This window comes from Ruditapes philippinarum, unplaced genomic scaffold (assembly GCF_026571515.1).
Source record: "Ruditapes philippinarum isolate M1 unplaced genomic scaffold, ASM2657151v2 ctg6990_1_1_1_1, whole genome shotgun sequence".
Taxonomy (NCBI): domain Eukaryota; kingdom Metazoa; phylum Mollusca; class Bivalvia; order Venerida; family Veneridae; genus Ruditapes; species Ruditapes philippinarum.
Genome location: NW_026861003.1, coordinates 18,992 through 45,370, shown reverse-complemented (window position 1 = coordinate 45,370; position 26,379 = coordinate 18,992). Strand labels below are relative to the sequence as shown.

Genomic DNA, 26,379 nt, shown 5'->3' with positions numbered 1-26,379 from the left:
AACTTCATAAAGTCACAATTTTTACTTCGTGAATTCACGTTTTCAACATACGGAATTCGCGCATTCACAAATTCAGGTTCATGAACTTCATGAAGTCACGATTTTCGCTTCATGAATTTACATTTTCAACTTCATGTATTCACTATTTCAATGTCACGAATTCACAGTCATGAAGTTGAAATCATATTAATTCATAAGTTGAAATCGTGAATTCGTGAAGTTGAAATCATGAATACATGAAAATGGAATCGTGAAGTTGAAATCGTGAATTCAAGAAGTTGAAATAGTGAATTCGTGAAAATGAAATCGTGAATTCATGGAAATGAAATCGTGAATTCATGAAAATTAAATCGTGAATTCATGAAAATGAAAACGTTAATTCATGAACTTGAAATGTCCCCACCACTCTTTCCAATAAGACAATCCCGTTTCCTGACTGCAATAAAACACCTCCTTTTGACCCCTATCTTTAAAAAGGCTGCCGTTCAGTATATTTATTAGCTATATCTTTATATTTGAATGATGAAGAATCGTTATTTGTTTCTGATAAAGAAGTTAACAAGTGCCGCCAAAGTCGTTGACCTATATAGACTGGATTTTAAAATGTGAATGCAAACATTTTCCTCAAAGAATTATTTACTTTAATCATGAAAGACGCATTCTGATACTTACATACGTATTTTATTCGAGTTTAAATATGTGTTACTGTAAATAAGAAGAGTTCTTTTTATTACTTACTGTGTGCGCAGAGGATATATTTGTGATTCGAATTTCATCCTTTTGAAAATAAATTCTATAAACTAAATTCTATATACGAGTGCACTTTACAATGAAAGAATGAAAAGGAGTTGCTCAAACAAAAAATTGAAAATCTTTTAAAGTATAACTTGCAGATGGATATTCTGAATACAGTAACAGATTTGCCTAATAATTCATCCTTACATATGAAGTTTGAATTTCAAAATTAAGCCATCAAAGTTACAAGGGTATATTTTATAACAATGTCTTATCAACTGATATTGCCACTAGATAGATGTACGGATCGTAGGATTTTATGCAGACAGGTAAATGAATAGTAAATAATGTCGTCTGCGCGTATTTCTTCAAGCGTTCTTGTTTGGTATTATCTGTTTGGTTTAAAGGCGCAACGACGAAGTACCAGCTTTATTGATGGCGGAAGACGTTAGTTGCCCATCTTTTGGGTCAGGCAAGAGGGGCCATAATCAAATTTGCAATTAAGCTAGCTAGATATTCTTAGTACAACATGTATTATTTCTTTTTTGCATGTCAAATTCTTTTGAATTAACGGTGATCATTTTTGCAACAGCACAATTGTTTCTTTTTTGGTCATTATTTAGAAATTCAATTCCAATATCAAATATCTTTTACTTGAAATTTGTCAACTTGATGTTCATGTGTAACGTTTGAATTGAACCTGGGAAAATATATTCAAAATTTAGGGCATACAACTTACCATAAACTTGAACCCTGTATCTGAATTTATTTCACAAATAATAATTTCTAGTAATTTGATTTGTTATGAGAAATGTAAAATTTAGCATCAATTTCAGGGATCAAAAGTATCTGTGTCATCAAGGCGTTCGCATCCAAGTGGTGAGCAAGCGTCTCAGAGATCTGACAGAAATGGCCGCCCGCCGCCAAAAATAAACTTTTTCAAACTGGTTGTGGCGACGCGAGCATGGCACAGGATGGCGCGAAAGAGTAGCATGCGCAGTGAGAAAGTTATTGCTAAACCTACTTTAAAACTTGAAAACACGTACAGGACGGAACCTGAAGATGGCCAAGTTTTCATGCCAACGCGAGTGGAGAATATGCTTAAAGAAACATTAGAAAGAAAGCTAAAACCTGTAAAATATACACCGGACGGTTGCCGGATTATTGCAACCGAGCTGACTGCTGATATTAAAAGCAAAGTCAAGGCTATGGAATTTCCACGTTATAAAATCGTTTGTAACGTTATCATTACGGAGAATAAACGACAGGGACTAGAAATTGCCAGTCGGTGCATTTGGAACAAGGACACGGACAATTTTGCGTCATATACCTACAGAAACCCGTCACTTATTGCCGTAGCCAATGTGTATGGTGTGTACTTTGAGTAGATTTTAACATCTTTCCCAGTTAACCTGTTGGAATCAAACTTGAGTGATTAGCCTTTGCCACCAATATCGAGCCAGGGCAGACTGCATATTCGTGCAGTCCGACCAGGCCCTTTGTTGCAACTTAGGTTTCGTATTTTCATATTGAAAACCCTCAACTTTCAAATGGAATGTTCCAAACTCAAAGCAGGGCGAATTCAGTAGGTCAAAGGTTAAAACATACTAGCTAGTAGATTTATAGTTAAACAAATCCCTCTTTTTGTATAGGTATTATGTTATCTAATTGAAAACGCCCCGAATAATGCCTCAGCTGTCTCGCACCAAATCAATCTAATCTTGCACAGCACTGTGGAATATGGCTTATATTGCGCTGTGTAATTTGGTGTTTTAAATTATAATTATCATATTTTCTGTACTGTGATATACATTTTAATATATTTAATTTAGATTATAAATGTTCGAATTATACTTTTGTTATTTAAAATATATTGAAAAGTAAACGTTTATTTCATTAACAATTATAAAGTCGTTCAATAAAGAACGGTCCGCTTAATACTGGCAAACAAAGGTTAACCGGCCATTGCCACGGTTAACGTTTCTGCCTCTCAACAAAGGAATTGTGGGTTCGAGCCCTATTGGCTTGGCGGCAATGTTTCTTCATAATTTATGACACCAGTACTGGTAACTTTTAAGACACGGACCCGAAAGTGGTTCAAATCAGATTTCAACACAGTCGAGCTTAAATAGAAAATGTTATTTTAAAAGGCGAATGCTCCAATTGACGTGTGTTTTGAATGATAAATTGATGAACTTTCTCCAGATTATTGTTTATACTGTAATGGGATATTTATGTAATGGAATGTTTTTATTCCTTTGAAAAGAGTAGGTGTTTTAATTCCACTCTCGTGCATGTGCAATACTGTTTATTTGTAGTAACCTTTTAAATTCTTTTAGCAAGCACGCACGCACGCACACACGCACACAGATCAGTCAAACACCCAAGCGCACTTACGCGCGCATATGCATACAAGTTTTACTCGGATTTTTTTACATACTACGTATTATCTATCAGATGTAACACATTTCGTGTACATTTTTAAAAGACTATTTAATAACAAATTCAGTTATTTCTAACAGCACTTTTAATTAAATGTAAACATATGGATAAAGGTCAATGTTTTCGATTTCTGTCATTGAACTGCGGACATATTATCATGGAAATACTATGTTAACATTTGAATCGTGTCATCATATTGTAACAGTCAAACAGATTTGATTTGGAGCTTAAACTTTTACTTAAGTCTTTTGTTATGCAGTACTTTTATATGTTGACATTATTTTCCCACAGAAACTTTTAATGACTGGTACCCTTGAAACTTTATCTACCGAATACAAACAAGTATCTTACATTTCAATAGCTTTTGTGTCTTTCATTGATTTAATCTTCTATAATAAATCTTATTTCACTCTGGTGGTGAGAGGAGCGAAATATCTTCCACTTATTTAGTTGATAAAATGTGTTTAAAGCTAGCTATATATCATTAACGATGGTCGTCAAAGCAGTTTAAATCGTCAGCAGGGGCGCTGTGGCCTAGCGGTAACACAATTTCTTTGGCCACAAATACGGATGTTCTGAGTTCGATACAACGCAAACGACAAACAAACAAACAAACAAATAAACAAACAAAAAACAAAAACAAACAAAAAACGATAAAGCAAAAACACACCAGCAATCTTTATTCTGTAGTTAGTCGCCCAATAGCCTTAATACAAAGAACCGTACATTGCTAACTCGATTTGAATCGTATTCCTACGAAAGCCTAAAACTATCAAATAAAATTTAAAAAGCGTAAAGGCGTTATTACGCGATTAAAGGCGTAATTACGAGAATTACGCGAAACAAAAGGCGTAGTGACGCGAATAAAGGCGTAACAACGCGAAAAAAGGTGTGACATGAGACGAATGGCGTATAACGCCTTTTGTTTTCCGTTATAACGCCCTTTTTTCGCATTTATAGCGTAATTGCATTTTTTGTTTTGCGTTACTTTATTTCTCATTCTTACGTATTTCGTTTCGCGTTATAACTGTCAGAGGGTGAGAAAAATGTGCACCCTGACCGAGACTCGAACCTGGAACCCTCGAAATACCGTTCCGTGGTTCCATCGACTGACCTACATATCCTCTCCCCTAAATTGTGAACAGTTCTGAATCGTGCCAGAACGCTTTTATTCGCGTTAAGTCGCTACCACGCCTTTACTCGCTTTATTACGTTTTTGTTTCGCGTTGTAATGCCTTTTCAATATTTCATTAAATTCCATTTGATACTTATTCGTATAGTATTCCAGTAAATAAAACTTACTTATTTATTTATCAATCGATTTATTATTGATTTAGTTGTAGATTTATTTAGTCATGATATCATCTTACAACAATTAAAAGTATTCATATAATTAATGTGTTTTTGATAGATTTATTTCTCCATAAGAGACAATTCCCCTCTGGAATAGTTTCTGAATAAAAAAAGAAAACTGGTTAAACTACACCTTAATTAATGAATTGGTGACCAGTAATATTCTTCCAATGATATCATTTGGTCGGCCATGCGGGTAATTTCCCATTAAAAAGAGAATTCAGTGAATAAAAGATAAAATCATTTGGTCGGCCATGCACGTAATTTCCTGAAGAAAAAACAAATTTTTTTTCCAAAACATAGTTTTATGCTTAAATGCTTCTTTTATCTGAAAAAAACTAAGGAAAGGGTGAATAGAAACAGTATCGAATCTGATTCTTTACCTTTATTTTAATTATTTTAATCATATATATTTTAGATAGATTGCTTTCTTAATTGAACCGCCATCTGGAAACGTGCCCTGGAACCCTAAATTTTTGTGTCGCGTCGTGATTTCAGTACTACATAAATATAGATAATAACTGACCCTTACATAGTAATTAGCATTCTTGGTGTGTTAGAGTACCACTAGAGACATTGTATTCTTGCTTGTGAAGAAGCTGTCCAGCTAGATTACGAAAAGTTAGTGGCTCTACCACCTATAGGTATACCCAATAATTCCGCCAAATCAGAAGGTAGGAAACAGAAACCTTAAGCCGAGTGAATACTCATTAATGGATGGACATACTCAAAAATACCAACACCCCTATCATCACCACCTTTTCAACAGAAAATGAACAGTATTAGGGGGTGACCACAGTTATCATGGACTTGACGGGAACCTTTACTGAACATTTCCAATCTGCTTCACTCAAATTCAAGGCAAATAATAATGCCTGTCTACTCTTAGACTTTCTTTAGCGGTTACTTTCCCTATTCAGACAAGTGCGCGGAGTTTGGTCAACCTCGGATTTTTACATAGATAATTTTTCTATTCTAAAATTACATTTGTTAATGTTCTAAAAAAATATATATATACTTATTTGTACATAAGTACACTGTAAAAACGGGTGTTTAAGTTTTAAACACATTTCGAAACACTTTTCCTGTTACACTTTGGAAACACTATAGAATGGAACACGTCACATGTTCACGAATAAACGCACAGATGTTCCCGTTTTACACGCTTCCTGGTGTTTCAAACTGAAACATGTGACACGTTTCATAGCAGAACACTTGTTATGTTACAGTTTGGGAACACCTGAACATGTACAGTAAACACGTTTGGTGTTTCAAACTGGAACTTGCAACATGTTTCCAAACCCACATGTGCTGCTTTCAAAGTGTTCCTGATAAACATGTCACATATTTCAATTTCAAATGCATTACGTGTTTACTGTATATGTTCAGGTAAGATCAAAACAACTAAGGAAATACATGTACAGCATATTGTAACTACAAAAAATGCTAATGAAGTATTTTTGGAATTTATTTATTATAACATTATACAGTTTTTTTTCATTTTTAATTTAACATAATTCAAGAATACAACTTTGCTAAACACAAGCATGAAATGAGCTGTTAGAGCGACAACATGCCTGCACTATTCTCAATGCATTTACTCCGAAATGAGGCATAATTACCTTGAATGGGTATTGGTAAATAATATTTTCGTATCTAACACATGTACAAAGTTATATTTGCATACACAAAATGGTGATGTTCCAAATAAATATCAGAAGTCCATGGTTGCCTTTCTTTGTCTAAAAAACTTAACATTGTGTCATGCAACACTAATGCTATAATCAGCTGCTAAGCTATTGCCTTACCATTTTTTAAATAATCAAGCTAAAAATTATGACATCATCAAACATCTGTTGCAAGAAATATAAAATTATTAATTTGTACTAAAATAGCCAGATTTCTATTGGTTAAAATCATTCGCTTTTTATAAAATATGTGTGTTTTTTCATGAAATATTGTGCTATTTATATAAATGGATTGTGCAACAGTCATCCTCTGTAATTAGCATAGATGATCAGAAGCAATATATTAATAATTCATGATCATCATTAAGTACAGTCTGTGATAAACATAAAATAAATAAATATAATAAAAAAGTATGTACTTAGTAACTTTTAATTTACTTGCAAACCAAAAAAAATCTACAGTTAATGAAACAATTTATCTTTGTAACAAAACATAGGATAAAACAATTATGGATTTACTAGTCATTAAATATGATGAGATGTTCACCCCTCAATAATGTTTTCAGCTGGCAAATATCACATCTAATTTATGAAATCAGTTCTTCAAAAATACTTATGATGAAGAGTGTGAATAGTTACATATAAAGGCATCATTAACGACTCTCAAAAAAGATTATAGTTAAGTAAAACATACTTCTGAGGAAGTGTAAACTGATAATTATCCAAATGAAATTTAAGTTCAACTTTTCCTTTTATGATAGCTGGATCACTTAAGTCACATTGGCTTCTTTTCTTTTCTCTCCATTTCCATGTTCATTCTCTTTAAATATTGAACAAATCCATAGCTCTTATGCCCATCAAACTGGTGCTGAAGTTCAGTTTGCTGAAGTAACCCACGCACCTGTGTATACATACATATTTTATTCATTGTAGCATATTAGCATAAGAAGTTATTGCAGAAATCCCTATTCATTAAACATGGTAATGATTCAAATTTTGAGGAAAAGGTTTTTTGAAATTGTGATTAAGAACACAAAATCACATAAAACTGGAAAACACGCAGTAGCATTCTTGTTCTGAAAGCACAATGTTAAGTGTGGATATTTATTTTCTTAGAGATAGATCAATTCGATTCTTTCCTTTAAATAAAGTTTTGATTCATAACTCGCAAAAGAGATCTTAGTGTACTGAAACTGACATCAACAAAAACAAGCATAAAAGTCTGATAGGCAAATCACATACACATGACAAGTCAATGCAATTTTATGAAGGAAGTTTGAAGCACTCTTCTCACCAGTGGTGTGAATAGTGCAAAATGTCATTTTATAATGTGATGCCAGTGACTCCATTTTTCAATGAGCATGCGCATCAAGCAAAATTTTGTGATTTATTATTACAATATTACATAATTGATCAATAGAAATTTAGCATTAAAAACAGAAGTGAGTCATAATAATTAAAATTTGTTGAAAATTTGTTTTAACCAACCTGTGAATATGCCTTTGAATAATCTAGGTCTGCAAGGTAATACAAATCAATCGACACAGCTAGGGCCCCTATTAAATCGGCTGTCTTTAGAAGAATGTGTGTACCATCACAAACAATAGCCATGTTCACAATACATTCATCTTTCTCAATTGCAACCAACTTTGGTGCCGACTCTGGTGCAGAAGAAAGAAGTCTCACAAGATTCCCATCATCTTCAAGCTGAAACAAATATCGATAATTTTTATGCATCAGTTTTTTAAAAGAACAAACTGTTAGCATTTGTATAAGCCTTAGATATTATTCAAATTGAATGTTAAAAGCATTTTTAGCGTTATCATCAAGTGACAACTACCATGGAAATGTATTCTTTGTTAGAATAGTTTACCTACATAAATCAGTTTTGAAATAAAACTCGCATTAATTATTTATCAAACAAGTGTGCATGCCAAATATGACATGCTGATAATTATGGAAATAAGATGTTAAGGTATATTCCCTAAAAAGTGTTGATGTAAAATATGTACACAGATGTACAGACATGTCAATCACTGAATCACAGCTGGTCACATAAAAAAGAAGTTTTAGGACATTAAAAGTTTTGAATACCTAACACCCTTACCATAATTATTTGCATCAAAGGCTGAGTCTTCTGGCCCTTTCCTTTTCTGTAAGCTGTTTCTGATTCTAAAGCCTTCAGCACTGCAACATTAAAGTCATCCTGAAAGCAAAATTATGAACAGACTAGGCTAGACCTAACAGAAAGGTGCAAAACTTCATATGAATAAGTCACGCCCATTTTTAACGGATTTTTTTCAATTGCTTATATTCTCATTTTCATCAGCATGTGAATTCTACAATGTAATCTCATACCCTTATACAAGTCTTGAATCAAGATGCGATATTTATTTATTTATTTATTATTTCAATTTCGATTACGAATTAATTAGATAGCGAATAGTTTTAACACCAACTAAATGAAGTGACGTCATAATTTACATTGCAAATGACATCATCAATGTTCATGTCATACTATACATGTAATCATAACAAACAGGCTAGACGATTTTCTTGTTATCTTTACTTTGCCGGCAAGCCTCGCCCTTTCTAGTCCTTATCAGCCTCGCCTGATAAAATTAATATCAAAAGACAGTAGCACGTTATTCTCTAGATCTATATGATTCTTGAAATAACAAAGTGGGTGGGGAAATCAGTTTTATGGTTAATGAAAATGCTCTATTGCGCCCGTCTTAAAAAGATCTGCCTTTTCACTCTTTGAATTTGATCTACAAATACATAAGTACATCGTACTTACCTTTTGCTGTTGTTTTTTCTATGTTTTCCTTGCTAAATTCACGCAAAATGAAGAAAGGTAAAATTTGCGCCAAAAAATTCGGCTGCAGCAGGAGAAAGGAAGTTAAATTCGTAACACCTCGGATAATATCAGAAGGTGTTCTTGATCGGCACTCATGACATACGCAGAATGTTCGCCCCTGAAACACCGGCGTTTAATACAGAGACACTTTCTCATTAAACATTTCTAAACATTCGTATTGTCTTATCCTTACTGTTATGTTTCTGTTTACTGTTATGTTTCTGTTTTGTTTGTTATTAATAATCAAAACACGAGATGAGCTTATGACATAAAAGTAAACACAAACGTTTCATGTTTGCACACAGGCATGCCAATGTAAACACCAACCGTTTAAACACTGCACATTACTGTTTTAGTTATAAACACCCGTTCCATAAAGAAACGCATGTGTTTTTATACTGCACACAACGAGAACACATACGTTTTGTTAACAAACACCTGTGGAACGCGTCAGGCGTTACCATTTTTTACAGTGTAGCTTTGTAACATCGCACTTTGGGGGTCCAACGCACTTTGGGGTCCTACCCCAAAGTGCGTTAAACTTCGCATCGCACTTTGGGGTCCAACGCACTTTGGGGTCAAAATCAAGCTATACACCTCTAAGTGCGTTAATATGCTACATATAAACTCACTTTTGGTTGCAGAGGTCTAAAGGTGTCATCTGAGTTCTGCTTAAATACTGAGTACTGACTTATTTCCGATCTGCTACATTGAAATATTTTAGGTGGAGTTCAAGATGGCGGTCGATACTTTGTTTGATGCTTACGTGATAAAAGTTTCATTAATTTTACCACTTGAAATATCTAAAAACTGTGTTCATATAACAAAGTACTATAATAGTACATAAATTATGAATGTATTCCTAAAATTAAAAGATGCTGCGAAAAATATCTTGTTCTGTCAGTCATTTACTTGATAACTTTTGGTGCCATATTGAGCCTCATTTTTAAATATAATGGGGATGAAATAAAATGCAGTTAATATTTCTTTTTTCAAAGAACTATAAATTTACTTTATTGCAATGTTCTGATGATAAAAGGTTTTTCGATCGGACTAAAAATAACTTAAAATTAAGGTTTTTTTGTAAGCTCCGGAACAACCGTTCACCAGAGGCTTTTTTAGTCATACTAAATCTCTAGAAAGAGCAAACATGAATTTTCCAATGTTAAAATAATGGTATCAGAGAAATGTAATATGCTTGTTACCTGAATAAAGTAGCGATAAATATGAAATTATTTGTCATAAAAGTAGTCAAAATAATGTAGTATTTGACTTCAATATAAAATACTAATTCACTTTAACTTTACTCATCATTGCCAAAAAGCAACAGATGAAAAAGATGGTTAGATGGTTCAGGTAATTGGCCAATGTGTACTTTTTGGATATTATAGAAGAACATCAAAATAAATAAGCTTTTAAGAAAAACAAATATAAGCATAATCAGCCTTTCAGACGTTATTTTTAAGCCTCGGGGGTTCGATACCCTACAATCCCCTCTATACCCCCAGTGAGAATTTTACATTATTCTGAAGCTCCGCTCTTAATGTTCGACTACTTAAATAATTTATGATATTTTTTGTACTGCCTGTACGGACTTCTACTTTAAGCCGCATTTACACCTACTGAGTCAAGTTTCTTATATGTCACATTTAGCAAATCACATTTAGCTAAATAAATAGCTCTTTCAGCATATCATCAGGCATTATTTTTACTGAAATGTCTTACTAAGATTTCCCAGAATTTATGACTTTGTCTATGCTAAGTCTGTCACATTTCTATAAAATGTGTAAATAAATGCAATTAGCTAAAAACAATGGAGTAAATAAAAAGTGAACATTATTTGATAATAAATGGAAAATTGAGAAAAATATATTTTAAGCTTAATAATGGATACAAATTCTTTATTTGATGTAAGTTCTTCTCTCACTGCTCAAGACCATTTAAATCTGCAATATCCGTCCCTCGGGAAGCAGCCCATGACAAGCCTCGTTACTGCCCAATGGGCGGGTCCCCTCGGGACAGATATTCCGGTCCGAACCGCAACATATGACAGATATTATTATTATAACATGTTTATTGTAATCTACGTGTCAAAATCTATTGACAACAGAAAAACATGCCTTTATTTCATGCTTTCCAGTGTTTTATTGTAAAATATCAGATGATTATATTCTGATAAACCACTAGTGAAATTTATGAAATATAATTTTCACTGTAGCCGGACTATATCTGAATGCGGATGAAAAGAAAATCAAAACTAAATGGAATAACTGGCAGACATGCTTTCATGCGTAAATTTTGCTTCTTTAGGAAAAGAAAGTCGATGTCACCATACATCATGTTAAAAATGTAACAAAATAAGAGAAATCTGCTTAATTTTTTTTTATTTATGAAAATGACTTCAAAATTCATAAGTCATCATTGTAAGAATTTCAATCAGATTGGCGCTTGACCGAACGCCGAGTTACCATCTTGTCTGGTAACAATCTCGTTATGGTGACCTGCTCTACAGGATACGGGTTAAAATATTATGATGGTTTGTTAAGACAAGCAGACGTCAGGCTAATATGTTTGTCTTCAGTCCGATAACTAGGATATTATGAAAACTCCTAATTATCAATTACCATTGTCCTATATTTATGACACTTCACGGGACGTTGAAGTACGTACGTTATTATGTATGGAATTTCATGCATTGAATGATTCGAAAATCGTTTTATAACAAAAACTTGTAAAACATCAAATAACACAATACAAAAGATATTTTGATGTATTAGCGATAAATATTTGCACACGAGTAGAACTGACATATTTGTCAACAAAATTAGATAGGGATATTCTATCTACATCATTAGTGAAAAGGGCGACAGAAATTACCGACCGCGTTACGGAAAAAAACACCTTGTAAATCATAAGGACAACAGAAAAAACATGTTTATTCTTGGCCATAGACTTTTAAGTTCATTAATAATTATAACGTTCATTGATAAAGAGTGAAGCATGATGCCACGCAATAATAAAGTAATTATAATAATAAGTAAAGTATTTATTGATTCCTTCAACATCATAAATATCTCTGCTTAAACAACCTCACGTTCTGGCTCCCTTAGAGGCTATTTTGGGATGATTTACTCTTTCACTAGAGCGCACGTCCTTAGTTGTTACACTGTTCTATCATTAAATAATGAGAATACTACAGACTACTTCAAAACTATTTTTCATAGTTTACTCAATAAACTCAAAGCTGAATGTAGTTCAATATTCAGTCATGTTTTGTTTTGTTTTCGTTCCACATCATTTAAGTCAAACTGTATTTTATAGTGACATTATATATTGGAGAGGAATTTTTTTTCTTTTGTTTTGTTTTTTCTTCAAAATAATCCATCATTCTTTTAATGATTATTGACGAGTAAATATTATTTTGGAACATACATTTAAGAAGAAGAAGAAGAAGAAGAAGAAGAAGAAGAAGAAGAAGAAGAAGAAGAAGAAGAAGAAGAAGAAGAAAAAGATTAAATTCACTTTAACGCATGTAAATACTTTTAGGCACACACTGACAATTACAAGTTATTAATTCTTAGTTATTCTCTACGGTTATCTTGACTCTTTGATTTTTCCGATGCGCGATAAGTGGAATGAAAATCATATATATTCAATTCACCAGCACATGGACTTTACGAATACAGTCGGGATTATTGTAAATATTTTGTGCAATTTTGAAAATGGAATTTTTTATGTGTAACATTATATTTTGGATTCTGAATATATGTTTCATTGACTGCATATTGGCCACTACCATTCAAGACTTTCATTTGAAACGGGAAAATTTAAACAAACGTCTTGTGTCATGTACATTTCTTGAACTAACCGTTCAAAGTCACCATGATTGTGCGCGCGCGTGTTTTGGTTTTGGCGGGTCATGTAAGTCTATAAATTTCAACAAGAAAAGTAAAACATGTGAACTGAACGCCAAAGGTGTTGATACCGCGGAGGACTCCGAGTTTGAAGACAGCGGAGGATACATATTTTCTGATATGACTGAGTGGCCAAAGGTTTGTGTTTTTTGGTGATAGCATTTTTATTCGGTTTCTATGTCACGCCGGGACTGTAAATGTCACGTGGCGACTTTGAAACTTGTCATGAATCCCTTCAAGCCAATCCGAGTGCATTATTTTAGTCACAAAAGGGCATCCGTGTAGAACCACCGAACTAGATATTCCCTGGCGGGATTCGAACAAGCGATAAAGAGGTTCAAGTGATTATCTATAAACCACTCGGTCACGTAGGCGAGTGTGCGAAATATTAGTGTAAATGTGTGTACGAAATTATATTAATAATTTGATAAAAATGGAAGATGAATACGCCCTTTATGATATAAGTTTGGTAGTATATGATTGTCATCCTTGATGATATAAGTGTGAAAGTATATGAGAGTCGTCCTTGATGATATAAGTGTGACTGTATATGATTGTCATCCTTGATGATATAAGTGTGACAGTATATGATTGTCATCCTTGATGATATAAGTGTGACAGTATATGATTGTCATCCTTGATGATATAAGTGTGACTGTATATGATTGTCATCCTTGATGATATAAGTGTGACAGTATATGATTGTCATCCTTGATGATATAAGTGTGACAGAATATGAGAGTCGTCTTTGATGATATAAGTGTGACAGTATATGAGAGTCGTCCTTGATGATATAAGTGTGACTGTATATGATTGTCATCCTTGATGATATAAGTGTGACAGAATATGAGAGTCGTCCTTGATGATATAAGTGTGACAGTATATGAGAGTCGTCCTTGATGGATATTAGTGTGGTAGTATATGAGAGTCGTCGTTGATAATATAAGTGTGACAGTATATCAGAGTCGTACTTGATGAAATAAAATTGGCAGTATATGAGAGTCGTCGTTGATGATATAAGTGTGACATAATATGAGAGTCGTCCTTGATGATATAAGTGTGACAGTATATGAGAGCCGTCCTTGATGATATTAGTGTGGTAGTATATGAGAGTCGTCGTTGATAATATAAGTGTGACAGTATATCAGAGTCGTACTTGATGATATAAAATTGGCAGTATATGAGAGTCGTCGTTGATGATATAAGTGTGACAGTATATGATTGTCATCATTGATGATATAAGTGTGAAAGTATATGAGAGTCGTCGTTGATAATATAAGTGTGGCAGTATATCAGAGTCGTACTTGATTGAATTAAATTTTGCAGTATATGAGAGTCGTCGTTGATGATATAAGTGTGACAGTATATGATTGTCATCATTGATGATATAAGTGTGAAAGTATATGAGAGTCGCCCTTGATGATATAAGGGTGACAGTATATGATAGTTGTCCTTTATGATATAAGTGTGACAGTATATGAGAGTCGCCCTTGATGAAATAATTGTGACAGTATATGATTGTCGTCCTTGATGGTATAAGTGTGACAGTATATGATTGTCGTCCTTTGATGATATGAGTCTGACAGTATATGAGAGTCGTCCTTGATGGTATAAGTGTGACAGTATATGATGGTCGTCCTTGATGATATAAGTGTGGCAGTATATGATTGTCGTCCTTGATGATATAAGTGTGACAGTATATGATTGTCGTCCTTGATGATATAAATGTGACAGTATATGATTGTCGTCATTGATGATATAAGTGTGACAGTATATGAGAGTCGTCCTTGATGATATAAGTGTGACAGTATATGATTGTCGTCCTTTATGATATAAATGTTGCAGTATATGAGAGTCGTCCTTGATGATATAAGTGTGGCAGTATATGATTGTCGTCCTTGATGATATAAGTCTGACAGTATATGAGAGTCGTCCTTGATGATATAAGTGTGACAGTATATTATTGTCGTCCTTGATGGTATAAGTGAGACAGTATATGATGGTCGTCCTTCATGATATAAGTGTGGCAGTATATGGTTGTCGTCCTTGATGATATAAGTGTGACAGTATATGATTGTCGTCCTTTATGATATAAGTGTGACAGTATATGATTGTCGTCCTTGATGATATAAGTGTGACAGTATATGAGAGTCGTCCTTGATGATATAAGTGTGAAAGTATATTTTAGTCGTCCTTTATGATATAAGTTTGGCAGTACATGAGAGTCGTCCTTGATGATATAAGTGTGACAGTATATGATGGTCGTCCTTCATGATATAAGTGTGGCAGTATATGAGAGTCGTCCTTGATGATATAAGTGTGACAGTATATTATTGTCGTCCTTGATGGTATAAGTGTGACAGTATATGATGGTCGTCCTTCATGATATAAGTGTGACAGTATATGATTGTCGTACTTGATGATATAAGTGTGACAGTATATGATTGTCGTCCTTTATGATATAAGTGTGACAGTAAATGAGAGTCGTCCTTGATGATATAAGTGTGACAGTATATGATTGTCGTCCTTGATGATATAAGTGTGGCAGTATATGATAGTCGTCCTTTATGATATAAGTGTGACAGTATATGAGAGTCGTCCTTGATGATATATAAGTGTGACAGTATATGATTGTCGTCCTTGATGATATAAGTGTGGCAGTATATGATAGTTGTCCTTTATGATATAAGTGTGACAGTACATGAGAGTCGTCCTTGATGATATAAGTGTGACAGTATATGATTGTCGTCCTTGATGATATAAGTGTGGCAGTATATGATAGTCGTCCTTTATGATATAAGTGTGACAGTATATGAGAGTCGTCCTTGATGATATAAGTGTGGAAGTATATGAGAATCGTTCTTTATGATATAAGTGTGACAGTATATGAGAGTCGTCCTTGATGATATAAGTGTGGCAGTATATGATAGTCGTCCTTTATGATATAAGTGTGACAGTACATGAGAGTCGTCCTTGATGATATAAGTGTGGCAGTATATGATAGTCGTCCTTTATGATATAAGTGTGACAGTATATGAGAGTCGTCCTTGATGATATAAGTGTGGAAGTATATGAGAATCGTTCTTTATGATATAAGTGTGACAGTATATGAGAGTCGTCCTTTATGATATAAGTTTGGCAGTATATGATAGTCGTTCTTTATGATATAAGTGTGGCAGTATATCATTGTCGTCCTTGATGATATAAGTGTGGTAGTACATGAGAGTCGTCCTTGATGATATAAGTGTGACAGTATATGATTGTCGTCCTTGATGATATAAGTGTGGTAGTACATGAGAGTCGTCCTTTATGATATAAGTTTGGCAGTTTATGAGAGTCGTCCATGATGATATAAGTGTGGCAGTATATGATTGTCGTCCTTTATGATATAAGTGTGATAGTATATGAGAGTCGTCCTTGATGATATAAGTGTGGAAGTATATGAGAGTCGTTCTTTATGATATAAGTGTGACAGTATATGAGAGTCGTCCTTGATGATATAAGTTTGGCAGTATATGAGAGTCGTTCTTTATGATATAAGTGTGGCAGTATATGAGAGTCGTCCTTGATTATAAAAATGTGACAGTATATGATAGTCGTCCTTTATGATATAAGTGTGGCAGTATATGATTTTCGTCCTCAATGATATACGTGTGACTGTATATGAGAGTCGTCCTTTATGGTATAAGTGTGGCAGTATAGTGATTGTCGTCCTTGATGATATAAGTGTGGCAGTATATGAGAGTCGTCCTTGATGATATAAGTGTGGCAGTATATGAGAGTCGTCCTTGATGATATAAGTGTGACAGTATATGATTGTCATCATTGATGATATAAGTGTGAAAGTACATGAGAGTCGTCGTTGATAATATAAGTGTGACAGTATATCAGAGTCGTCCTTGATGATATAAGTGTGGTAGTATATGAGAGTCGTCGTTGATGATATAAGTGTGACAGTATATGATTGTCATCATTGATGATATAAGATTGACAGTATATGAGAGTCTTCCTTGATGGCATAAGTGCGGTAGTATATGAGAGACATTCTTGATGATATAAGTGTGGCAGAATTTGAAAGATGTCTTTGATATAAGTGTGGCAGTATGTTTTTAGTCCTTAGAAAAGTCAGTGTTGATGATATGAATGTCGCCGTAACGATATCAGCGAGGCACAATACAACTTCTCTCATTGAATGAATTAAGTATTTTTGTAAGATTTTTGTCATCAATAGGGCTTGACTCTAAGTTAACATGATGTGTAGGGAACATGATAAAACCATGATCAGTTTCGGTACATTTTGTCTCTCATTTTACCAGTTAATGACAAGTGGTTGTTCACAAGAGAACTGTGGTGATCATCAATTTTGCCGACCACTCGGAAAGCATGACTTCCAATGTGCAGACAAAGGTGAGATTTAGAAACTGACGCTTTTTTATTTCGATTGGTTATCAGGTGGACTTACTGTGAAATTAACAGGGAAGGGCTGAATACAAAAAGAATTTTCATTACATATTTTAAAATTGCAAACTGAAATCGTTGAATCTCATTGGCCATTCTTAAATAAAATGTAAAGGACAGTTCTAACCATTCTAAAATAAAATATTAAAGGATAGTTCTTACTAGTCTGAAATGAAATTTTAAGGATAGCTCTAAAATAAAATGTAAGGGTTAGTTCTAAAATAAAATGTACAAAAATGAGGATAGTTCTTCATCTTTTTAGTTAATTTGTAAATGATTACAAAATTTAAAAGTCTAACGTAAAACAAGTTAAAAAAACAATTAAAATAGAAGTTGTTCACTTTGAAAACTCATCAACAAAAATACGCTATAATTTAATTTCAATGTTTACAAAGTTGGCATATCTTTAGCTACAAGAAGTAATTATTATATCATTGTTATGCAAGCACTGCTAACATTTCATTTTGTATTGAAAATATAGATATAAAATAATTTTGCATGCTGACCAGTTTTACTTCGCCGAGTATTTTTTTCAAAGATACTACTTGTTTCTTGGTTTTCTTTTGTTGTTCTATTATATTTGGAAGCACATTTACTACTTACTTATATATCATACTAACATTGGCAGCAAATTGTGGAGAAGCGCCGTCTATTGACAACGGTTCCGTGTCAGCACCGGTAACTATTGATGGAGCAACCGCATCATATACTTGTGACTTTGGTTTTGAAAATCTTGGTACCTTCACAACGAGGCAATGTGTTGAAGGAACTTGGTCAAAAGAATCAATCACATGTACAATAAAAGGTAATTTCTTTTTTTTTTTGATTCCGATATACATTTTAACTAGATCAAGTTTGGCTATGAAATGTTATCAAACTTCGTTTTTCCAGTAGGCAGTGTGCGTAATTCAACCCTGGGCTTTCAAAATTGCTAAAAAAATTATTTCCGATCTTCAAACTGGCTCGAAAATCATCTGCAACTTTAATTCCAATTATTTAAAAAAATATTTTGAAATAAAATAAGAACATTTTATTGCTTTATATACGTTGTATACTTATTAAGTTAACTTATTTAATTTGTGTGTGTGTGGGGGTAGGGGTGTTATGTTACTGCGGTTCATTTTCCAAATTGGTAGCAACACTTTCTTTTTCTCCATGATTCATTTAATGGTCACATTGGCCTTCTTTGCATAAAAATAGTTAACATCACAAATATCAACTTGCATACATATTTACTATCATTCAGTGAATTACTGAATTCAAAATTTATAAGTCACCTTTTGGTAGATCATAACATTTAAGGACATGTCAGAATGATGACAACTTCCACGGCGTTTTAATTGGCGATTGTCTGCGTTCGAACTGCACTTCTACTGCGTTCTTTGCGCTTCCACGGTGCTTACTCCGCGCTCTCGCGGTACTCACACTGCTCTGAAATCGTAAAGCTCAGTAAAAGCGTTGTGCACACGTAGTATAAGCGCGATAGAGAGGCCGCACAATCTCCGTATAAGCGCCGTTGATAACCACCGCGTTCATTTGGCGCTCCATCTGCGCTTTCACTGCGTTCCTGTTGCGTTGTAGGCGATGCTACCGAGTTCCTAGGGTGTCCTTACTGCAATCTCACTGCGCTCTTATTATTATATCAGAACGACGAGTGACGGCGTTTGTTTTTAGCATGCTCAAAACCAGCGCCGTCGGTCGGCGTTCTATCGATGCCACTACGATGCTACGGCGATATTTGCGATCTTATTGCGCTCATCTTGTCTATGTTGTTTTATACTGTTATGGTGACACTTTTGTGTCTTTTGTTGTTTCTCGTCTACGGTAAGTATCTTCCCCTTTGCCCCTAGTTTTTATTTATTTTATTTATCCCCCCCCTTCCCCGGGTCTCATGTCCCCTTCCCCTGTGCCTTTTGACTTTATGGGCCTAATAATCAATCATTTATTTGTTTTCTTTTAGTTCCTTATCAGTTACTAATCATTTATTCTTATGTAGTGATTTGCCTGCCTGTGCTCTGCCTTTTGCCCTGTCCTGTTTTTGTTTGGGATCCTTCTGGGCTCCTGCCACTGGCGCTTGTTACTGGGTCGGGTGGGGCTGCGTTCATTGAACGCCGCCTTTCCTTGTCGATCTTATTTATCATATTTTTGGCGTTCTGAATTGTTTGGACGCCTTGAGAACGTCGTCCTAGTGTGACAGGGGTTCAAATGACTCTCGCATTATTTATCGTGATGTATTGTGAAAATTGGCGCTTTTCTCTTTATTTTACGTTTTGAGATAAATTAATTAAATACAGTGTATTTAACGAATTGGAATGACACATGAAAATAATGAATCCCAAAAGAATTAATAAGTTGATAAATATTACATAGTAGGTTGAAAATGTTTGATGTGAGGTAGCAATGCTTGAAAATAGATAAAATCTTTTCTGACTAAGTAGAGATTTCACTTAAAGCTTCAATATCAGGGCTGGAAATCAAAACTGCGTCGTATCCTACAAAATGTAAACATCTTAGAACGAAAAATGAATGTTTTTGTTTATAACTTTTTTGTCGGAAATGACAGAAAACCAGATATAATGTATTAACACGCTACACTATTTGCCGCTCCGTTCAGTATATGTTGCTTGCACAACTATTTTGTAAAACAAAAGTTATAGCGAACTTGCAACTCGAAGCGGAGCAGAATTTTTATGAAGTTCATATTGCTTTAGCTATCTTTTTTTTCTTCGAATCAATTATTTGTTTCAGAGATAATATCACCATAAACTTCGAAATATAATTTTGCATCATTTACTAAAATTTCATTAAAAAGAGATGTTTATTTTCTAAGAAAATAAATAGAGGATATTGAATGAGTGTAAGTTCAATACTGAATTTATTGCACGAGTTGAATAAAATTATATTATGCGAGCCTCTGGCGAGCATAATATTATTTTATTCAACGAGTGCAATAAATTCAGTAATGAACTTACACGAATTTAATATTCTGTTTATCACATACCCAAAATAAAGATTAAAGACCGTTTAAAGTGAAATAGAGTCATTGTTCTTTGACGCGCCTATAGTATAACGCTAACATTTAGCGCGTCTTTACACTATGTTTGTATAACGCTAATGACGTCACGTCAAAATATATGCACGGCCGTGCAATACCATATTTACGGAGTCGCAAAATCGGCACGGGTGTGTGATAATGATTTTTACGAAATGATACGACGCAGTTGAAAATAAAATATGATACGACGCAGTTGTATTTTTGGCAGTCTTTTCAACATGGATAATTTTGGCAATATGTTTCTATTTTATGGAATAATCACTTGCGCTAGATAAAAAAACCCAGATCATTCGCGGTGTATAGCAATGTTCTGTTGCTTTTGATTATTTAGAATACATTGTGTCATGTCCAATATAACATTTAATTCGAAAGTTTACATTGCGGAAGCTACTTTTCAGTTAAACATGAACATGTTACCTAATTGATCATAATATCTGATATAATTTCTTATATTTTCCTGTATGTTTTTATATTATCCCTAATTTTTTCGCAAAAAAAAGGTAGAAATCTATTAACTTGAATTCATGTTGGCTAACTACACTCTAAGTTAACTGTGGTTCTGCATGTTCTGGGTAATGACTGCTTTTTTGTAGTTTGTTTTCAAACTTTCACTCTACACATTAGCTTTACTAGGGGCGAGGACCTCAGGTGCGCCTTTGTGCATTATTTTCAGGCAAAATGTTGCACCTGCAGAGAACCATCGACATTTTGAAACTAGCTTGATAGGTTTTCTACACGAAAGAATAAAAAGTCCCTGGTGGTTTTCGAATTCATAGCAGTTCAGTTCAAGTGATTTGAATTCAGTAAACATAAACAACTCGGCCTCGGTCGGACACACCTGTCTGATTTGTTGTTGTTTTGTTTTTTTCAACAAAATTTGTTAACGTCAGCTGTACAAATAAGCAGCTTTTTTATTAACTTCTTGCGTGAAGTTTTAAGATTATAAATATTTGAATTAATTATAAAGAGAATAACATTTAAATTTCTTATTTCGGTATGGCTAGCAGAGAAATTTTCAATGTAAACAGGGGGTAATCCTCTGTGAAGTCATTTTCTGAAAACTTTTGTTTAAGTTTTCAGGCAATTCATTATCAAATAAAAATCACACTTTAGTATGAAGGTATGTTAAGATGCCATGTCTCTAGTCTGTTGAAAATTCGATGCGATAATCTGACCTAAATTTTCATATGTAACTCGATTTTGAAAGTTTTAAGTTTTTTAATGGAGAAGATTGATACATATAAGTGCAAATATAGAAAATACATTCCGTAGACCTGTTCTCATCGGCAATACGACAAAATCAGCGGTAAAGTTCCGCGGCGCTGAACATAAAATGACCGAACGACACGCATAACCTACTTGCAAAAATATATTGTAGCTATAATCGAGTGGTATGAAAATAAATATTGAGTTGCGGTATTATTTTTTTCCTTTTGACATTACAATTTGAAAGATTTGCCCTTAAATTTTGTATTGGCTAAATTTAGAAGAAAGTAGGCCGACAAGACAGCGGTGAAAATACGGAAAATATGTTTCACTTCACTAAAGAATAACTATTTATAGTGAAAATACGGAAAATGAAAATACGCATTTCATTTCATTAATATTTCTCAATATTTCATTTATAAGTACATGTATATGATAAATAAGTTTTCTCTATAAATCCAAATATAGTTCATTAATAATTCTAACTGGTCAGCATTTTTCACTATAAAAAAAATACTGTTAAAATCATTTAAGTAATTGATTTTTGATTGGTCATCAGTGGTTTTATTGTTTTGTAAGATGAAGAATTCATTATATTTTCTAACTTTGTATAAAAAATAAATTTTTATCTAAACATAACTTTCTCTATATTTTTAATATTAGTGGTCAGCAATTTTCTGGCCAACAGATTCTACTATAATAACCAACAAATTCTGCTAGTGGGAGTAGTAAACTTATGTTTTACTGATTAATTAAATAATTATATTTATATGGAATCTTTTCATTTTTTATTTTACACAGACTGTTCAAATTTAAATTATCATCATTATCAATTTCAATTAAAAAAATTCATTTTCATGTAAATGTTTTTGTAATATGATTAATTGATATATTCTGTTTGCCTTTTTATATAAGTAATAAACATTTTTTTAACATTTTTGCATCTTTTAAATGTCAACATAATATCATTTTTATCTGAAATCTTCGACTTTATTAAAGGTTCACACAATTTATTACATTTTCCGTGCAATCTTTAAAAAATTCCCCTATCTATGGATATAAAATGTTACTTAAGAAATAAAATATCCCAAAAAGTGATTTTATCGCTTAATAAAATCACAATATGGAGTTCGGATGCGAGAAATTATATCACGAGGGCGGCTATTGCATAATAACACAAACTTTCGGTTCGGGAAACATGCAGGTTGTGTTAGTGTGGAGGCTGATTTCTGCCTTTCGGGGTGACAGCTAACGAAAAATATAAACTCTCGTTTTGTGGCACTGTAATTATAATTTATACAATGTACTTGACAATGTACATTTTCTTAACAAGTTTATTTTTCATAAATATCATTAAAGTGAAGGCGTGATGTTTTGGTTTAAAACATAAATAATTAAGGTACCTGACGATAATAATCAATTTATGAAATATCGTTGATCTTTTAAACGGGAATAATTTGTAACATGTCACCGACGTTAATAGCTAAATTCAATTAAAAAAAAAACAACAACGTTTGTTATTTCTAATAAGCCAGTTACTACTCAAGTTTTAATAGGAATGTTCCATCAGGGTTTTTCAAATATTCTATTTGAAAGACCCTGTGTCCATGCCATGGTGTAATGAAATAATAATTAACAATACTCAAAGTAGGTATCAGTGTTTTGTTACCATACATATTTAATAATGTTTCGTTACTTGCTAACCTAGCATCGATAATAAAAATGCTAAACACGGTCCTACGAATGTTTAATGAAAACGCATTATAATATAACCATCGTGCCAGCGTACCGTCGTGATTTTTTATCATGGGATTCATTACCTAACCATTGCATTTTCAACACCACGCTTCCACCGTCTTGCTTGGGTCACATTCGATTAAGATACTCGTCTAACAGAATACGGTATTGTTCTCAATAATAAATAATAACACAGGGCTCTACAATTTTTTTCTTGACAGAGTTGTCCAGGACAACTTACTTGGCAAATTAGAGTTGTCCCAAAATTTATCACAGATGTCCAAGTCTCAAGTGAAAAACTTTCAATAATGTTAGTTAGTGGTGTGCATATAATAATGTACAGGAATAACAAGTTTAGTTCCCACGGCCAAAAAAATCCTTATTTTTAGAAGCTTTTAGAGGCCGAATACCGGCTGCTTCCCCAGCCAAACTTGCGTCTTCTTTCCCCAGATCGGTCCTAAAAATTCCCCAATCTCTTGAAAATTTCAAATAGAATTCACATCACACTTTAGGGTCAAACGCAATGTTTGGTCATAATCGAGAAATTGACCCCCAAAGTGTGTTAATACGCTACATATCAATGCATTTTGGGTTCCTGATTTCTGAAGTTGTCATCTGAGCTCTGCTTAAATACCGAGTACTGACTTATCAATAATTTTTGATCTGCGACATTGAAATATTTAAGGTGAGGTTCAAAATGACAGTCGATACCCATATACATCACTGTGTTATTTTACTAAGCGTCATTATAAAAATGATGTAAATGTTTTATTAATGTAATCACTTGAAACATTAAAATAATCGTTACCCTAGAGGCGCGTCAATGAAAGATGATTCTTTTGCACTTTAAACAGTTTTTATTTTGGATATGTGATAAATAGAATATAATATTCGTGTATGGTCATTACTTAATTTATTGAACTCACCAGAGGCTCGCATAATAAAAATTTATTCAACTCGATCAATAAATTCAGTATTGAACGTACTCCTATTCAATATCCTCTATTTATTAAATACGTGGCGAGTACGGTAACTCTTGACAATGTGATTGTATTACATAGCTCAAGTTAAAGCCCTTGTGGGTTTACCTTTGTGTTTACAGAATGCGGACCACTAGCTAATATAGCACATGGAACAGTGTCAGCAGCATCGACAACACATGGCAGCACAGCAACTTACTCGTGCCAGTATGGGTATGAACGCACCTCGGGAGATATAACAAGAAATTGTGTTGACGGGACATGGGATGGCATTGAAATGACCTGCACAATTAAAGGTGATATGTCCCGAATATCTCCAATACCCCATTTCCGCAAAAACAACAACAACAAAAAACAAAAAAAAACAAAAAAAAAACAACATCCAAGCATGTTTTTTTCTCTCGACATCTTTTGAATACGATGGCTTCTGTTATATAGACTTTACCAAACAATTATTAAAAAGTAATACTGCTCTGAATCTTTGAGAACTATATTACTAGTTTAAATTCAATCTGGATCATTAACAAGTTCAACCATATGACCATTTATACTAATGTGTTTTATATGACCATTAACACTGCAGAACCTTTTACAACTATACGACCATTTATTCTGCCTAGCCTGTGGTAAATAGTAAATGACGATTTAATCTATGAAGAGAAATGTATGACCATTTATACTGCCGAGTCTCGGAATAGAACTTTATGACCATACAGAACACCGAGTCTCTGGAGAGAAATATATGCGAATATAAAACACCGAGTCTGTGATGAGAAATATATGATCATATAGAGCACCGAGTCTGTGAAGAGAAATATAAATTATGACAATATAAAACACCGAGTGTGTGGAGAAATATATGACCATTTAAAACACCGAGTCTGTGGAGAGAAATATATGACCATAAAGAACACCGAGTCTGTAGAGAGAAATATAACACTGAGTCTGTGGAGAGAAATATATGACTATGCAGAACACCGAGTCTGTAGAGAGAAATATAACACTGAGTCTGTGGAGAGAAATATATGACCATAAAGAACGCCGAGTCTGTAGAGAGAAATATAACACCGAATCTGTTGAGAGAAATATAATTATGACAATATAGAACATCGAATCTGTAGAGAGAAATAAAACACCGAGTCTGTGGAGAGAAATATATGGCCATATAAAGAACACCGAGTCTGTAGAGAGAAATATAACACCGAGTCTGTGGAGAGAAATATATGACAATATAGAACACCGAGTCCGATGGAGAGGCTTGATATACGTACATGTACTTACAATATTACTACAATATGTACATGAACTAAATACGTATATCGCTCAACCCTTTAAGAATATAATTTAAAATAGGAAAAGGATAAAAACCCAAAGCCCTCTTGGATAAACAAACTTCCTATTCAAAAGCAAATAAGAAAATATAAACTAATTGTTAGTACGAATTGATAGATTATCATTTCTTTAAAGCGGGTATATATAATATAATTACATGTTTATAATACCTAGATATATTAAAAACGTGGCAAGTACGGTAACTCTTGACAATGTGATTGTATTACACAGCTCAAGTTAAAGCCCTTGTGGGTTTACTTTTGTGTTTACAGATTGCGGACCACTAGTTGATATAGCACATGGAAAAGTGTCAGCAGGATCGACAACACATGGAAGCACAGCAACATACTCGTGCCAGTATGGGTATGAACGCACCTCGGGAGATATAACAAGAAATTGTGTTGACGGGACATGGGATGGCATTGAAATGACCTGCACAATTAAAGGTGATATGTCCCGAATACCTCTATTACCCAACTTCCGCAAAAACAAAAACCACCCAAGCATGTTTTTGTTTTTGTTTGTTGTTTTTTTTCAACGATGGTTTTTGTTATATAGACGGACAAGTTAACCAGACAATGTTTAAAAAGTTATACTGCTCTGAATTTTTGAGAGTTAT

At 33.6% G+C, this 26,379-nt stretch overlaps 3 protein-coding genes across 4 annotated transcripts; 2 read left to right on the top strand and 1 right to left on the bottom strand.

The window, feature by feature from the left end:
* The first annotated feature begins 754 nt into the window (after positions 1 to 754).
* Positions 755 to 4,420, top strand: LOC132714198 (dynein light chain Tctex-type 5-like). Its single transcript, XM_060696989.1, has 2 exons — positions 755 to 1,064; positions 1,572 to 4,420. The coding sequence occupies exons 1-2, from the start codon at positions 1,002 to 1,004 to the stop codon at positions 2,121 to 2,123; spliced, it is 615 nt and encodes a 204-aa protein (XP_060552972.1). The 5' UTR covers positions 755 to 1,001; the 3' UTR covers positions 2,124 to 4,420.
* A 1,148-nt stretch (positions 4,421 to 5,568) lies between these two features.
* Positions 5,569 to 9,550, bottom strand: LOC132714197 (uncharacterized). 2 transcript variants are annotated; one of them, XR_009623533.1, is made up of 4 exons: positions 9,019 to 9,550; positions 8,326 to 8,424; positions 7,707 to 7,925; positions 5,569 to 7,101 (listed from the first exon to the last, which is right to left on the bottom strand). XR_009623533.1 is itself a non-coding variant. In XM_060696988.1 (4 exons), the coding sequence occupies exons 2-4, from the start codon at positions 8,338 to 8,340 to the stop codon at positions 6,994 to 6,996; spliced, it is 360 nt and encodes a 119-aa protein (XP_060552971.1). In that variant the 5' UTR covers positions 8,341 to 8,424; positions 9,019 to 9,550; the 3' UTR covers positions 5,569 to 6,993. The 2 variants fall into 2 exon arrangements, 1 of the variants encoding a protein (XP_060552971.1); XM_060696988.1 differs by having other exon boundaries at positions 5,569 to 7,119.
* A 3,207-nt stretch (positions 9,551 to 12,757) lies between these two features.
* LOC132714199 (sushi, von Willebrand factor type A, EGF and pentraxin domain-containing protein 1-like) lies at positions 12,758 to 25,058 on the top strand. The gene is made up of 5 exons (XM_060696990.1): positions 12,758 to 13,130; positions 17,309 to 17,399; positions 18,079 to 18,255; positions 24,551 to 24,724; positions 25,012 to 25,058. The coding sequence occupies exons 1-5, from the start codon at positions 12,801 to 12,803 to the stop codon at positions 25,056 to 25,058; spliced, it is 819 nt and encodes a 272-aa protein (XP_060552973.1). The 5' UTR covers positions 12,758 to 12,800.
* Positions 25,059 to 26,379: the final 1,321 nt, after the last annotated feature.

What these genes read in the sequence shown, in the direction of transcription:
- LOC132714198 (XM_060696989.1), top strand. Translation starts at nt 1,002, where the DNA reads ATGTCTTATCAACTGATATTGCCACTAGATAGATGTACGGATCGTAGG. An exon ending in GTAGGATTTTATGCAGACAG is followed by an intron (nt 1,065 to 1,571) that starts GTAAATGAATAG and finishes CATCAATTTCAG; the next exon opens with GGATCAAAAGTATCTGTGTC.
- LOC132714197 (XM_060696988.1), bottom strand. An exon ending in ATTCAAAGGCATATTCACAG is followed by an intron (nt 7,120 to 7,706) that starts GTTGGTTAAAAC and finishes ATGTATACACAG; the next exon opens with GTGCGTGGGTTACTTCAGCA.
- LOC132714199 (XM_060696990.1), top strand. Translation starts at nt 12,801, where the DNA reads ATGGAATTTTTTATGTGTAACATTATATTTTGGATTCTGAATATATGT. An exon ending in CTTCCAATGTGCAGACAAAG is followed by an intron (nt 17,400 to 18,078) that starts GTGAGATTTAGA and finishes TAACATTGGCAG; the next exon opens with CAAATTGTGGAGAAGCGCCG. An exon ending in AATGACCTGCACAATTAAAG is followed by an intron (nt 24,725 to 25,011) that starts GTGATATGTCCC and finishes TTAACACTGCAG; the next exon opens with AACCTTTTACAACTATACGA.